The 13324-nt window shown below is 43.1% G+C and overlaps 1 protein-coding gene across 1 annotated transcript in view; it reads right to left on the bottom strand.

Moving 5' to 3' along the window:
* Window positions 1–12937, bottom strand: part of COL18A1 (collagen type XVIII alpha 1 chain) — a 155658-nt gene extending 142721 nt beyond the window's left edge. The window contains exons 1-3 of the mRNA XM_081837096.1: window positions 12902–12937; window positions 11617–11783; window positions 11456–11523 (exon numbers count right to left, since the gene is read on the bottom strand). Of these exons, the coding sequence (XP_081693222.1) occupies window positions 11456–11523; window positions 11617–11783; window positions 12902–12922 (256 nt within the window). The 5' untranslated portion in view covers window positions 12923–12937. The remainder of the gene's footprint in view (window positions 1–11455; window positions 11524–11616; window positions 11784–12901) is intronic.
* Between the last annotated feature and the right edge of the window lie 387 nt (window positions 12938–13324).

A 13324-nucleotide genomic window follows, 5' to 3' on the forward strand; every position in this document is an offset into this window, starting at 1 on the left:
GGGAGAACCCCAAGAACAGCACGGGGAGAGGAGTTGGAGCAGTCGTTCTCTCTGGCAAGAGAAATGCTTGTGCTGACAGAATGACTGGAAGAGCATGATGATGATTTCCACCCACTGTTTTGGTGTTAATATGTTTAGGATTGCACTGTTTAGTCAAAACTTTCTATCTGTCTTGTGGATAGATTAATATCATGCCTCACAGACATGAATTCTACAAGCGTGGTTGTGATTGCCTCCTACATTAAGATGATAAAAAGTGACTTGCCACTTTATTACCCAAAATGATTTGTTTTGACATAAGCCCCAAATGAAGCTGTTCCCCCTCCAGTCACTCAGTTCTTTCCATATTATCTGATTATACATCCATATACTATGCTTCTCGCTTCACCTAAGACATGGTGAGAATAATCCCAAGTTACTGCTGAGAAAATTGATTACATACTAGAATATATACAGGCTTTCCAAATGTCCGTATCAGGTGTCTATTCACGGTATTAGTACATTATTCGCCCTAAATAGATGGTTCCTCTGCCCCTTTCCCTAAGTTTGTTTCCTTTTTACTACTTGAGAATATCAGATCCATAAAACTAAGCATTTTGCCTTGTTTGGCAAACACGGCCAGTGAGCTTGTTAGCTTTTATTGAGCTCTTAAACCAGCAGGTCCTTAAGCTTGTTTGAGCAGAAAGTCAGCACTCTTAAAGTACCTCTTAGGTTTGTTCAGCTTCACTTCTGTCCTGTTCCTGAAGTGTTTGCACAGAATGCAAGAAAACTGAAAGCAACTGACAGAACAGATCAAAATGTATTACTGTATTTCAAAGAAAATAGTCTACTTTAACCAGTTAAACAAAACCTCTTCCAATCTGCATGCCTGCATTTGAAATAAGCATGGTAAAGGATGCATAGCACATCTGTGATGTCTTAGGCACATCAGGAAAAATTCTATTAGGAAAAATAGAAAAAAGGAGGATAGTTGGAAAGAGAAATCGTAAGGCAATTGTTGTCTGCCTAAAACATTTTGCCATTATACATATTCTTTTTGTTGTTTAGTCGTTTAGTCGTGTCTGACTCTTCGTGACCCCATGGACCTGAGCACGCCAGGCACTCCTGTCTTCCACTGCCTCCTGCAGTTTGGTCAAACTCATGCTGGTAGCTTCGAGAACACTGTCCAACCATCTCGTCCTTTTCGCCTCTGTCATTAACTGCAATTGTAATCCAGGTCATTTCAAAAGGTGGTATGTATTGCTGCTACATTCCAGCAGTCCACCTATTCTTCCCCCACCCAAAATGTGCAGGTACTCATTTTGATCCATTCTCACTCTAGTGACACCGGACAGGGAGGGGCAGATAATGGCAGCCGCATCAGAGCAGGAGATAACATTCCTGCAGGGAGAATGATGCATCCTGCTCCAGCACTGCCTGCTCCCCCACTACCAGAAACATTGTGTAACTGGAGTTCCTTAGCTACGATTGGATAGCAGGTAGAATGCACATCTCCCTACCCCACCCCATCCCCAGGCCCAAATTCACATTCAGATTCTCAGAAGTTGCTTGCTACTTTTACATAATCAGGAGTTTTATCTACCCATGTTATAGACTTTCGGAGATGAATACTACCGTACCTGCTTCCCAATATTTTCCAGTCAAAATTCTCTGCTGTTGGAAATCTTTGCAAAAATACAAACCAAACAGCTGAAAAGGGACTGGAGGTGAATACTATGTAATCATGAGGGAGGGTGGGAATCAGGAAGGTAAGTAAAAGAAATAAATTATAATGCATGGATATTTATGTACAGTTGGCAAACGGTCCCAGAGCAAGCTAACAAGGTAATGTGACTTTAGATAATGAAAGCTGGAACTACTTTTTCCTATTACCTATATTTTCACATGCAGCTTGCTTTTATCTCTCACTTCAGACATTTAGGGTTTGGAGTTCACCGGGTATTATTTTATAGTATGGAAGGCTGAGATGAGGGAGATGCTAGGAATGTTATCTGGTTAAGATTCCTCTCTACTTTGTAATCAAGAGAGGGAGTTCAGGATTCTTTTATATGCTATGACAGCTACAGGGAAAGAACCATGGGAGTTTTCAAAGAAAAGGCAAATGCATAAATCACAGTTAAGCCTTCTAAATACAGCACTAGGCAGACTATGATCTAGAATTATTTGGTGAGGGCTGACACAGTAAAAGCAAACAAAAGTGACTCTTCTTATGGGCAGCTGTATCTATCAAACATAAACCAATTTGTCAAAAGTGTCTGTTACTAAAGCCTGCAGCACACACTGCTTGCTTCTTGTATTAGGCCATGAAGTCACACTAATACCCAATTCCAGAGTAACCAAACATTTCACCCTCTAGATGTTGCTGGACTAGATGTGGCAATTCCAATCATCCTTGACCATGGTTTGCCCATTAGGTGTCCTCCATGCTTTGGGCATGTGATGTGGTTATCCCACTGTGAAGCAAGCCTGGCATTCTAGGATATCTCTTTAAAACTACAAGATCCATTATTCTCAACTGGTATACTGAACAACTTTATGATATGGACCTAAAGTGACATTTAAAAACTTCAGACAACTAAGCTCCCACACCATAATTTCACCATGCAAGCAAGACAGGATGAACTTGCAGAATCTAAACTTCCATACAATGCAGTAATCATAAAAAGAGGGCGCAGGGCAAGGTGTAGCTATCATATATACCCATGTGTATATATACACCAATACAAACATATCAACTGTGACTTAAAAACCTGAAAAAGTATCAATACGTATTAGTGGCAAGCTTCATTTATAGGTCAGGTTCCAGGTTGTTAATCTAACATGAACATCAAAGAGCAAACTGTTATTTCTTTGGCCAATATAAAAATAAGCTGCTTGTTTCTGCCAAAAACAGCCTATCTAGGATAGGAGAACATAACATGGGAGTTTGCTAACTTCTTTTAATTTGTGCCATCAGAACAGTCAGAACAGTCAGTGCACATGCATCCTTTAAAAAGTTAATTTCGATGTCAAAGGATAGAACAAATCCCTCCCTCCCCAGATTAGTGCTACTACCTCCCACAAAGCCCAATGGAAGATTCTCATAATCTTCAAGGGACGGGATGTCTTGAGGGAGGAAACACTTGTAGATAAAGAAAAAAGCACAGTGGTAATAAGCAAAGAGAGGAGATAACAAGTCAGGTATTTACTTTCCATGGAACCAATCACGGAATTAAAAGGCCAACAAGTTCCAGTCAATTTCTGCACGGATTTCCATGCCAATATTCAAACATTGCAAACATCACAGAATGGACATTAAAGCAGCATTTCTCAAAGCTTGTGAACTTATGCCCTCTTCTAAATTTATTCTGCCCTCTGTCCCCCATAGCCTTCCCAGCATAATCATCAATCTGTTTGACAGCAGAATGTGCAGAAATCCTTCTGCATAGTTGTAAAAACCTATGTTTGATAATGGAATTCACCACAAGCACAAGAGTCACATGTCAGATTGGTGCTTTTGGACAATACTGCATAATGGGATGCAAGTGAGAAGGTAGCCTCTTCTATCAAGTTATGATTATTAACTCACCTGACTCAGGCATAACTTGTTACTGGCCTTCCTAGACCCAATGTAGGATGATTTCAAATATTATTCTATTGTGTTTGTATCTTACTCCTCCTCCAATGAGCTCAAGGCAGCATACATGGCAGTAACTCCTTTTGTCTATATGACAAACACTTTGAACCATGACTCCCATCATCCCTGACCATTGGCCATGCTTGCTGGGATGTAGTCCAAAACATCTGGAGGGCACTACATTGGGGGTGGCTGGTTTAACTAACAAAGCATCTTGTTCTCAGGGTGGGCAACAAGGTGCTTATTGGAAACCCACAAGCAATAGCACTCTCCCTCCCATGAACCCCAGAAACTGGTGTTCAGAGCCATCCTACCTCTGATTACTGGAAGGTAATATATACTGCCATCATCACTAAAAGCCATTTATAGTCTCGTAAAGTTGTCTAATCCCCTTTTAAAGTCAGCCAAGTTGGTGGTCATCACTACATCTTGTAAAAGCAAATTGCATGGATTTACTACACACTGTGTGAAGTACTTTGTTTTGGTCTGTCCAGAACCTCCCAACATTCAACTTCTAGCATTATGGGGTTCTAGCATTATGGGGGAAAGAGGGGTATTTTCCTTATCCACTATCCCCATACTATATATTTATTTATTATGTCCTCCCTTTCCTAAGCTAAAAGGTCCTCAAAATTGTAGATTTCCCTTTTCCTCTTAGTAAGGTTATTATTTTGGTTGCTCTTTTTTGGAAGCACAGCCATCATAACTATTTACAGTATTCCAAGTGTGGTTGCACCATAGGTTAGTATAAATACATTGTGATGTTGTCTGTTTTATTTTCATTCCCTTTCCTAATTATCCCCAACATGGAATTCACTTTCCTCACAGCTGCCACATGCTGGGCAAACATTTTCATTCAGCTATCCACTACAAGATCTCTTTCCTGGTCAGTTACCACCACTTCAGATCCTATCGGTATATATGTGAAGATAGGATTTTTTGCCCCAACGTGCATCATTTTGTACATGTTTGCACTTTCTAGTATGCAGGTGATATACAACTGGAAGGGATTAACCTGCTAGGTAACACTAACATAAAAAAATCTTTGCATGAGGAATGTGAGGTATTTCTGATCTTCACACATGTGCTTTTCCAAGTGCTGAAAACGCTAAACAGCCGTTTAGTACTCTGTGCTTTTGCTTTGTGGAAATAACAGTTCCACATTAGAAAGCCAGATGAGACAGTCCCACACAGACAGAGACAATGGGAGGAATTCAATGTCTCTCCTCATTTTGGCATGCCAGACAAAACAATCCCCACTCTCCTCCCCACCACCATGCACTCTTCAAGTGTTCTTCTGACTCTCCCCAGAGCTAGTTTGGAGGACAGAGAATTCTCTTGTGCATGTGGAAGTCTTTGCACAGAGGGCTTCATTAGTTGACTCTTGCCCATTATGTCAATCCAGAAGTACACGTCCACAACATCCACAATGAACCAATCTAGAAGGATAGCTCCCTAGCATTCACTGAGTATGCTTTCCAGCACCATCTTGCATCAGAGGAACAGGGAGAGAGGCAATTTTCACCCATTCCCCTTCCTTCTAGCAATCACCCCCCCCCCCAAAAAAAACCAAAATCCCATCCTGTTCCCAACACTCTGGAGCAGATGGGGGGGGTGAGGGGCTGTAGGGGGGGAAGCAGTGAAAGTTTCTGCCCTTCTGGCTCCACTGTTGGAACCTTTGCTGGATCAAAATGCCTTTTGTCAGCTGAGAGACACTGTTAGATACAACCCATTGCTGGCAGAGAGAGACCACAGTAGGGAAAACACAGGACTGTCTGCAAGAACTACAGAGTAGGAACAGAATAGATGTCTACTAATTAGTTAATACAGGGGGCTCAATACAACACATCCCTGCATTAGAAGACGTGCAAGAAAAGCTCCACACAATTAGGCTTTCACCACTAAATTCCATTTCAATCTTCTCCTTCATATTTGGTAATAATTAAACAAATATGAACAAAGGTACAATGCATGGAGAACAGCAAAAGAAATGTCACTCTGTGTGTATGTACACAACAGTCTACTGACAAGGTGACCATTACATCATCAACCAGGCATTTTGTAGCTGCCCTTTATAGTCTATTCAGAGCATATTTCTGCGGACTGTCAATGCAAATTGCACATAGTTTCACAGCAATACAGAAGAAACTATACTGGTTCTTTCATTGATTTTACATGAATCTTGAGACTGCATAAAGCGCAACTATCAGAATGTCACCATTTCAAAAGCACAGCTCATATTGCACACATCAAAATCTCTCAGGAGCCATTTAAGATAATTTAATTTTATCCTGTTGAGAAACAAGATACCAGTGGCCAATGCCTTAGGTAAATCCAAAAGTGCATTTGGAGGCAGATTGATTATCAAACGCTGCACATGTTCACATCCAATGCCCTTTTAATAATAATAATAAAGTATATGAAGAACATAAACAGTTCTATTACACCACATTTTTTCAGCAGATCAGTATTGAGCAGTATACTGATCTGGATAGGCTCTTATCTTGCCACCCTTCATCAGCTGAGATCCCAGGGCACTTTACAGTGCAGACATCAAAACATTAAGCTCCCTTTTTATCTCATTTTTTGTCCAAAAAGTGCAAGTTAACCCACAACTCCTTCTTTGTTTAGTGATGGATCTCCATCGAGCACTTTAAGATAATTATCTGATTCCCACATGAACCATATCAGTCTAGAATTTGTCTGAAACATTGCACACATATAAGCTTCAGAAGATACCACATTACAGCAAGCAGAATGTTGGTGGAATTGTTTGTAAGGCACTGCTTTCCTCTGGTGACAACTGAAGCTGATTAAGTGACATCAGCCAAAGGTAAATGGTAAACTTTCATTTAGGTAAAGTTTTACTTCTTTCTGTTCCTGCAACATATCTTGATTATATTTCAGTTCCATGTGATGCTTTTTATTACAGATGCATTCTGTTAAAACAGTTCTCCTTGCTTGCTGGTATGAAATGCTGGTGTTATATACAGCATGGAACTGACTGGTGAACCATGCTAGGTCCCATGTCGCTCTCTCTCACATACACATATTCAAGGGGAACCTTTTTCTACCGAGGGCCCCATTCCCTTGGGGATAATCTGGCAGGGGCCATACACTAGTGGAGCCAGAGCTTTCAGAAGCCTTTCTCCTTTCCATCACTCCATCCATTTCCATCCCCACTTCCCAGTCCTCCTTCTCACTCTAGATCCTCTTCCCCATATGTCACTACAAGCCCCTGCCCCCAACAAATTATGCAGTAGTTACACCCACCCACCACCTCTGTCTCACTCACACAAAATGTGGAACTAGAAGTGACAGCTGGAGAGGATGTGTGGAGAACAAGAAGGGGCCTTTTTGGAGGACCTAGGTGTTCAAAAATTCAATATGGCAGCCAATGTGGGTGTTCCTTTTTTTTTTACATTCTAATAAAGCACAGACATTTTGCTTATATTGCAAGTCCATCCATCTGTCAAAGTATGCTGCTAGGGTTGAGAGTTTTGAATCCAGCCTACTGTCCAGATTCAGTTTCCTACCCATTTTAAACAAACCATCTTTAACATTAACCACAATGTTTCAGTCTGCAGAAGCGACAAACCATTGTTAAGGAAAATAGCTGAACTCCTCCTGGCAATGCCATAGAAGGGCAGAGAAGGTTCACCTGATCTTATTCACATCACTTCAGCCTATGCAGTCAGTACCTTTGATGGTGATAATCCTTTCAACACTATTAGTTTAGTCAAGGACAGGCTCTCCACATATGAACTGACCTGGAATCATTATCTGAAGCCCTTCTTCATGTGCCTCCTCCATGAGTGGTCTGGAGGGGGCAACAAGAGAAAGGGCCTTTTCTGTGATAGCTCCCCATTTGTAGAATGCTCTCCCCAGGGAGGCTCGCTGCTGCCTTCACTATATAACTTTAGCAGCCAGGCAAAAATGTTTCTCTATAACCAGGCCTTGGGATGATTAACATTCAATAGCCTTTTAAATGTGTTTGTGGGAGGGGGAATTTGTTTTGTTTTGTTTTGTTTTGTTTTCATTCTGTATTTTGTGTTCTCATGTTGCATTTTTATATTGTGAACTGTTCTTTGATCCTCGGATGAAGAATGGTATACAAATTTAATAAATAATAATAATAACTAGATCCAAATTCAGCAATACTCCCATAGTATACCATACAAAGAAGTAGCATCTCCAGGATTTGTTCATAGGGTCACTAACCTTTCTCTTCAACTGATTTGATCTTAACACCTTTTCTCTTGCACATTGTCTTAAGAGACAGAACCTCCTTCTGTAAGTTCAATATTGACAGTCAATTCACACACTGTTATGTCAAAGGATATGAATAAAGTGCTCACCAGCAAGTAACTTCTACAGTGGGCGTAATATAAAATGGGGAAGCACACTCTCATCTGCATTATATACAGTACTCTCCAATAATTCCATATCGTAAGCTAGAATTGGGAACGGGGCATACATCCATGAAGTTGCTGGTTTTAATTCAAGAGGCTCATGTGGAACTTACTATATACAAAGGAGCCATGAACACACTCTGCATTAAAGGTACCTGTCATGGAAACCACATATAGCAGGGCTGTGAACCTCTGAGCCTTCAGGTGCTGTTGAACGCAGCCAGCTAGGGATGATGAAAATTGGGAGCCCAGGAACATCTGGACTCTGGATGCCCATCCCTGACCTTACGTGTGTCTTCTCTGCAAACCAATGGGAAACTTAATACGAACGTTTTCTTTCCAAAGCAGAAAGGTTTCAGCCCTGAAGAGATGTGTCCTGAAAAGTTGACCAGCTCAGCTCCAGGGTGGTTTCTTGTTAAACTCTAAGGAGGGCAACGCAGCAGAAAACAGCTGCACAACAATTTCAGCACAAGGAGCTTATCATTTGTATTAATGAAACCTGCCATACAAATATGTGACATTCAACACTTTTTCTTCCTTGGATAGATTGCAAACGCGGAGGAAAGAGAGCGGGAAAACTGCATCTGGCCTCTGCAAACTTTCCTCTCCTTGTCCTAACATGTTCGCTTCGGCTCAATCAAATAGATGTTACCTTTAGAAGTCAGAGAATGAAACAGTCCTAAAGCTCCCATTAAGCAGTGTTAAAGAGGTCTCCCTTCCCTTCCCCCCTACCAGTCAATACAAGCAGGGTCTAATGGAATGTGTGCATTTGTTGACAGAATGCGTCACTCAAGGTTCCACTCAAAGACAGTATATGTGGATCACACTTAAGCACCCTAGAGCTTTAAAGCCAAACAATGTTTCACATTTAATAGTTTAACCAATAGTGCAGATACACAAGAGTTTTATTAGCTCATGATTCATGAATAGCCAAAGGCATTTTAAAGAAATCTTAAAAGTGCCTCAGAACACCTGCCTGGCAAACACTTAGGTTCATGTTGTCTCACTGACTTCATGGGCTACATTCTCATCAGTGTTTACAGACCAGCTCCTATGTGGATAAAACAATACAGAGGTTATTTGCCTAAAAATGTACAAACACTTTTTATTAGCCTTGGTTGACTCCTTTAAAGGCTATCAATATATAAGTGTCTCTGCAGGGTTCCAGGACTAAATTAGCAACCAGGACACCTGAGCTTTTTTCAGCTTATGCTGCACAGCTGTAGAGCAAATATATTCTCATGGCTTCTTGCACATTTCATCTGTCAAAGGTCTAAAATCTAGATTTCCAGTTATCAGTGTATGGCCAGGTTTCAGATGCAGAAAAGGGTGGAGGAATCCCATCACCTAACAGCTTTGGTCACTATGCGCATTTGCACACAACATGCATCACAAATAAGAAGTGGCACAAATAGGAACTAGCCTAAAACATTCATAGCAAACCTTTTACTTTATTCTGACAACTCTTCCTTGGACGTTAGTCCTACAGAGTCCCCAACTGTAAACAGTTTTATGGCACATCTACATGGAGAATCAGAACCATATCCAACACCCAGTTAACACACACGAAGTCCACATAAATTTGTAATTTAGGCTGTGCTGGTTTGCCAACAGACTAAGGTGATGGTGGGAGCCTGCAGCACCTATGCAATCTGAATAAGTGGGTATCTAATGGCACTGCAATTTATTTGTCCATCACCATATATGTTGGCTTTTTCAAGTTACATTTCTTTTACTTCTGGCTGTGCATTGAGCTGAAACACAGGAAGCTCCTCTGCAGAGATAATTTTAACTAGGATTTCAATGGAACTTGCACAAGCAAAGCATCTTATGAGCTATAGCCTCAGGGCCACTTCCTAAGACTTAGGGTTTCACAAGTGATGCTAAGAATGCCTTTTAGTCTGGAATGTGTCACTTGCAAATGCTAGTAATACAAGACAGAAAGCAGAAAAGAACCAATACCAAAGTCAAAATGTATACAATATCTAACCAAGATAAGTTTTAAATTCACATTACAGAGATGGGGAATGCAGAAAAGGCATTTTAAACAAGACTCTCATGCCTTTGTCTTAAGATACATTAAAACCCATTAAGTAAACTAATTAATATACTTATTTTCTGATTGAAGGCATTAGAGGGAAACTTATGATCAGCATACTGCATAAAAAATACATTTTCATACTTGAATGATATGGAGGCGGGGCGAAGTGTCTTCTCCAAGCCTGGTAGGAAGCAGATTCTGGGCAAATCCTTAACTCTGAGCACAGTCTGCTGCAGAGAACCACATTTGGCCAAGGTTGTGTTTGTTTTGCAAGACTGAGAGGAACACCTTTAAATCTTGAAAATCCATACAAAGCAGGGCATGCCCCTGTGCAGTTAGTGTTAGTCAGAACACACCTTTTTCACGGAGTAAAGCATCCCAGAGAAGCAGGATCTTTCTGCTCCACAGTTTCTAAAACGTTTGTATTCTATACCAAAGCAGTTTCTTTCATTAAAAAAAACAAATCAGTTGAATATTACACCAAGAGAAACTTAAATCCTCATTCTAACAGAGCCTCTTAAGTAATTAACCATCACCTGTCTCTAGACACACCGAAAGAAAATAATTCATCAGTCTAGAATAGCATATTAAGGTGTTATTATCATGTATTAATTTGCAAGCGCAAGCAGTAGACTCAAGAAAAGTTTGGCTTCAGCACCTCAGGTGCACTATTTTGGCTAACCATTTAGGATATAAATTCAGGATGGAGCTGGGTGGAACCTAATCATTGGAGTCAACTCCTAGGGGCCGAGGTCCCTTCTGCCCCCCCTAAAATATTTGAGGGGGTCGGGAGTCCCCAAAGTTGATGGGCCTCACCATTCAAATTGATTATAATGTGATCAACTATGTGGGGTTTACTCCCCCCCCTCAATATTTTATTCAAGTCGGCACCCATGAACCTCACTATGTCTACTCAGAACAAAGCCCCTATTTATTTCCATGGGATTTACTTGCGGGTAAGCCGGGTTAGGAACTGCAACCTGAAGCCGCTCGAAAAAGCGGCATGATGCGCCCCATTAGGGACTTTAGGAACTTCTGGAAAGGGGGAGGAGGAGGAAGAGGAAGAGCGCCTCCAAGGGAGGCTGCGGCGGAGCGGCCACTTCCCAGCCGCCCCCTGGGATCAGGCGGCGAACTTCTCGCCGGACCTCCGGGAGGCACCGGGGGCCCTTTGTGCGCTGACAGCCCCTCGGGGCGCAACGCCGGAGGGCAGAGTCCCGGGAAGCCCCCTCGGGACGCGCATCCTACAGGCTGCTTGAGATGAGTCCTCCTCCTCGTCCTCCTCCGCCCCCCAGGCACCGGCGGAGGGACAGGCTTCCCCTCGCCCCCCAGAGTCCTTGCCGAGAGGGGGGCAACAGGAGGTCAGCCCTCGCCGCCTCGCCGCCTTACCTCGCTGGGGCGACGCGGGCGCAGCGAGCAAGACAAAGAGCCCGAGCAGGAGCCGTGGCGGGAGACACCTGCGGGGAAAGGGCAACAGGTTATATAGAGCCAAGCCCAGCCCGCCCAGCCGCGGCCAGCGGCATTCCCGCGCTCCGCTTCGCCCCGCTCACCTGGCGTGCATGGTCGCGGCTGCGCTGCGCTGAGGCGAAAAGAAGCTGCCGCTGCCGCCTCTTGCCGGGCCAGCAAGTTCTGAGCAGGACTCGCCCGCCTCCCAGGGCGCGCTCGCTCGCTCGCTCGCTCGGTCCGGCGTCCGCGGGGTCCTAGCGCCGCACGGTGTCTAGCGGAGCAGGGGGCGCCTTGAGTTCCCCCTCATCACCCAGTGCAGGATTTACGTATAAGATAAACAAGCTATAGCTTAGGGCCCCACTCTCTTGGGGCCCCAAACATATATACTTCTTCTTAATTGTATTTCACTATTAATATACTTCTTGATTGTATTTCGGTTCAACAATTACTTTGATAAAATACATATTTTGTTATGTGCAAATGGCTTTAGATACCTATTAGGTCCATAAATTACCATATAGCATATATTCAACACACTTTGTTGTTGACAAAGGACAGCTGGACATATAAAGGGCCCCATTACCTAGCTTAGGGCCTCATCAAACCTAAATGCAGCCCTGATCACAGCCAAGGGCTAGCAAATATTGGGGTGGGGGCTGCATCCAGAAGGCGGAGCCTCTGCTAAGAGGTTGCCAGCGACCAAGAGATCTACCTGCTGCTTTCTACTCCAGCCATGGGCAGGGGAAACGGTCAAGAAGGGGCATGATGGAGAGACTTGTCTGCGGTTCCGTGGCCCTCAGCATGTATTAAGGGTGCCACAGAACCCATGAGGTTTAAATGCACATCACATCATCTCTCCATCTTTCTTCTGGGCAAGCAAGAGGTTCAGGGACATATTCCAGCCAGGCAGAAACACTTGAGGAGGGTGTGGGGCAGTGCCAGTGAGGGGGGTGTAACGGGGTGGAGGTAAAGGGGGGCTGTCTGGGGAGAGACTCCATGTCAACATTTGACCCTCAGGTCTGCAATTCCTCACCCTTGCTCATGCCCATGAGCACCACAGCACCTTCTAGCAAATTAAAGCCATAAATCACGTACGTATGTGTTGTGCAGTTCCTTCATGTGCCTCCTACCAATCTGTATCACTGGATCCCTCCAGGGATTTGAAAGAAAAACGTTTTTGACATTCTATGATCACATACGCATCTGTCTCCCATTCATGGGTGTAGGCATGAGGGGACAGCTGCCCCCCAAATCAATAAAAATAAAAATACTTAACTGAGGTTCTGTCCCCCTCCCCCAAAAAAGTCTGCCCCCCCAAAAAAATCCTAGCTACGCCAAGCCACCACTGCCATCTTTTCTTCTTAACTCAAAACCTCCAAGCTCTCTTACTTCATAGGCGCAGCGCTCCATCTTCCCGGGCAGTTGCCCATTTCTGTGCCTTCCCCTCCACGGTGATCTCGGTGGGGTGATCAGAACTATAAGCATTCCAAATTACAACTCATTAGTTTGTGGTGGGAATGCTGAAGTCCCAGTTTGCATCATTTTGCACTTCTGTTGCACTTCTGCCATTCTGTTGTCCATTCACCCAGTTTATGAATAAGTTAATTGGGGGATTCCAGTGTTTACTCCCTCTTAATATGGAAAAGTGGCTCATATTCTATGCTTCCTCTCTTGGCTGGTTATTGACATACACTTGCCCACTTATCCCATCCCACAATACTTCCTTGTGTTTCTCAGCCTCACTACCTGTTCTTTTTACCTTTGTTTTTATTACATTATTTATGTTAACTACTCTAGGACCTGGTGGCAAAG

Source organism: Podarcis erhardii (genome assembly GCF_964252035.2).
Source record: "Podarcis erhardii genome assembly, chromosome: 1".
Taxonomy (NCBI): Eukaryota; Metazoa; Chordata; class Lepidosauria; order Squamata; family Lacertidae; genus Podarcis; species Podarcis erhardii.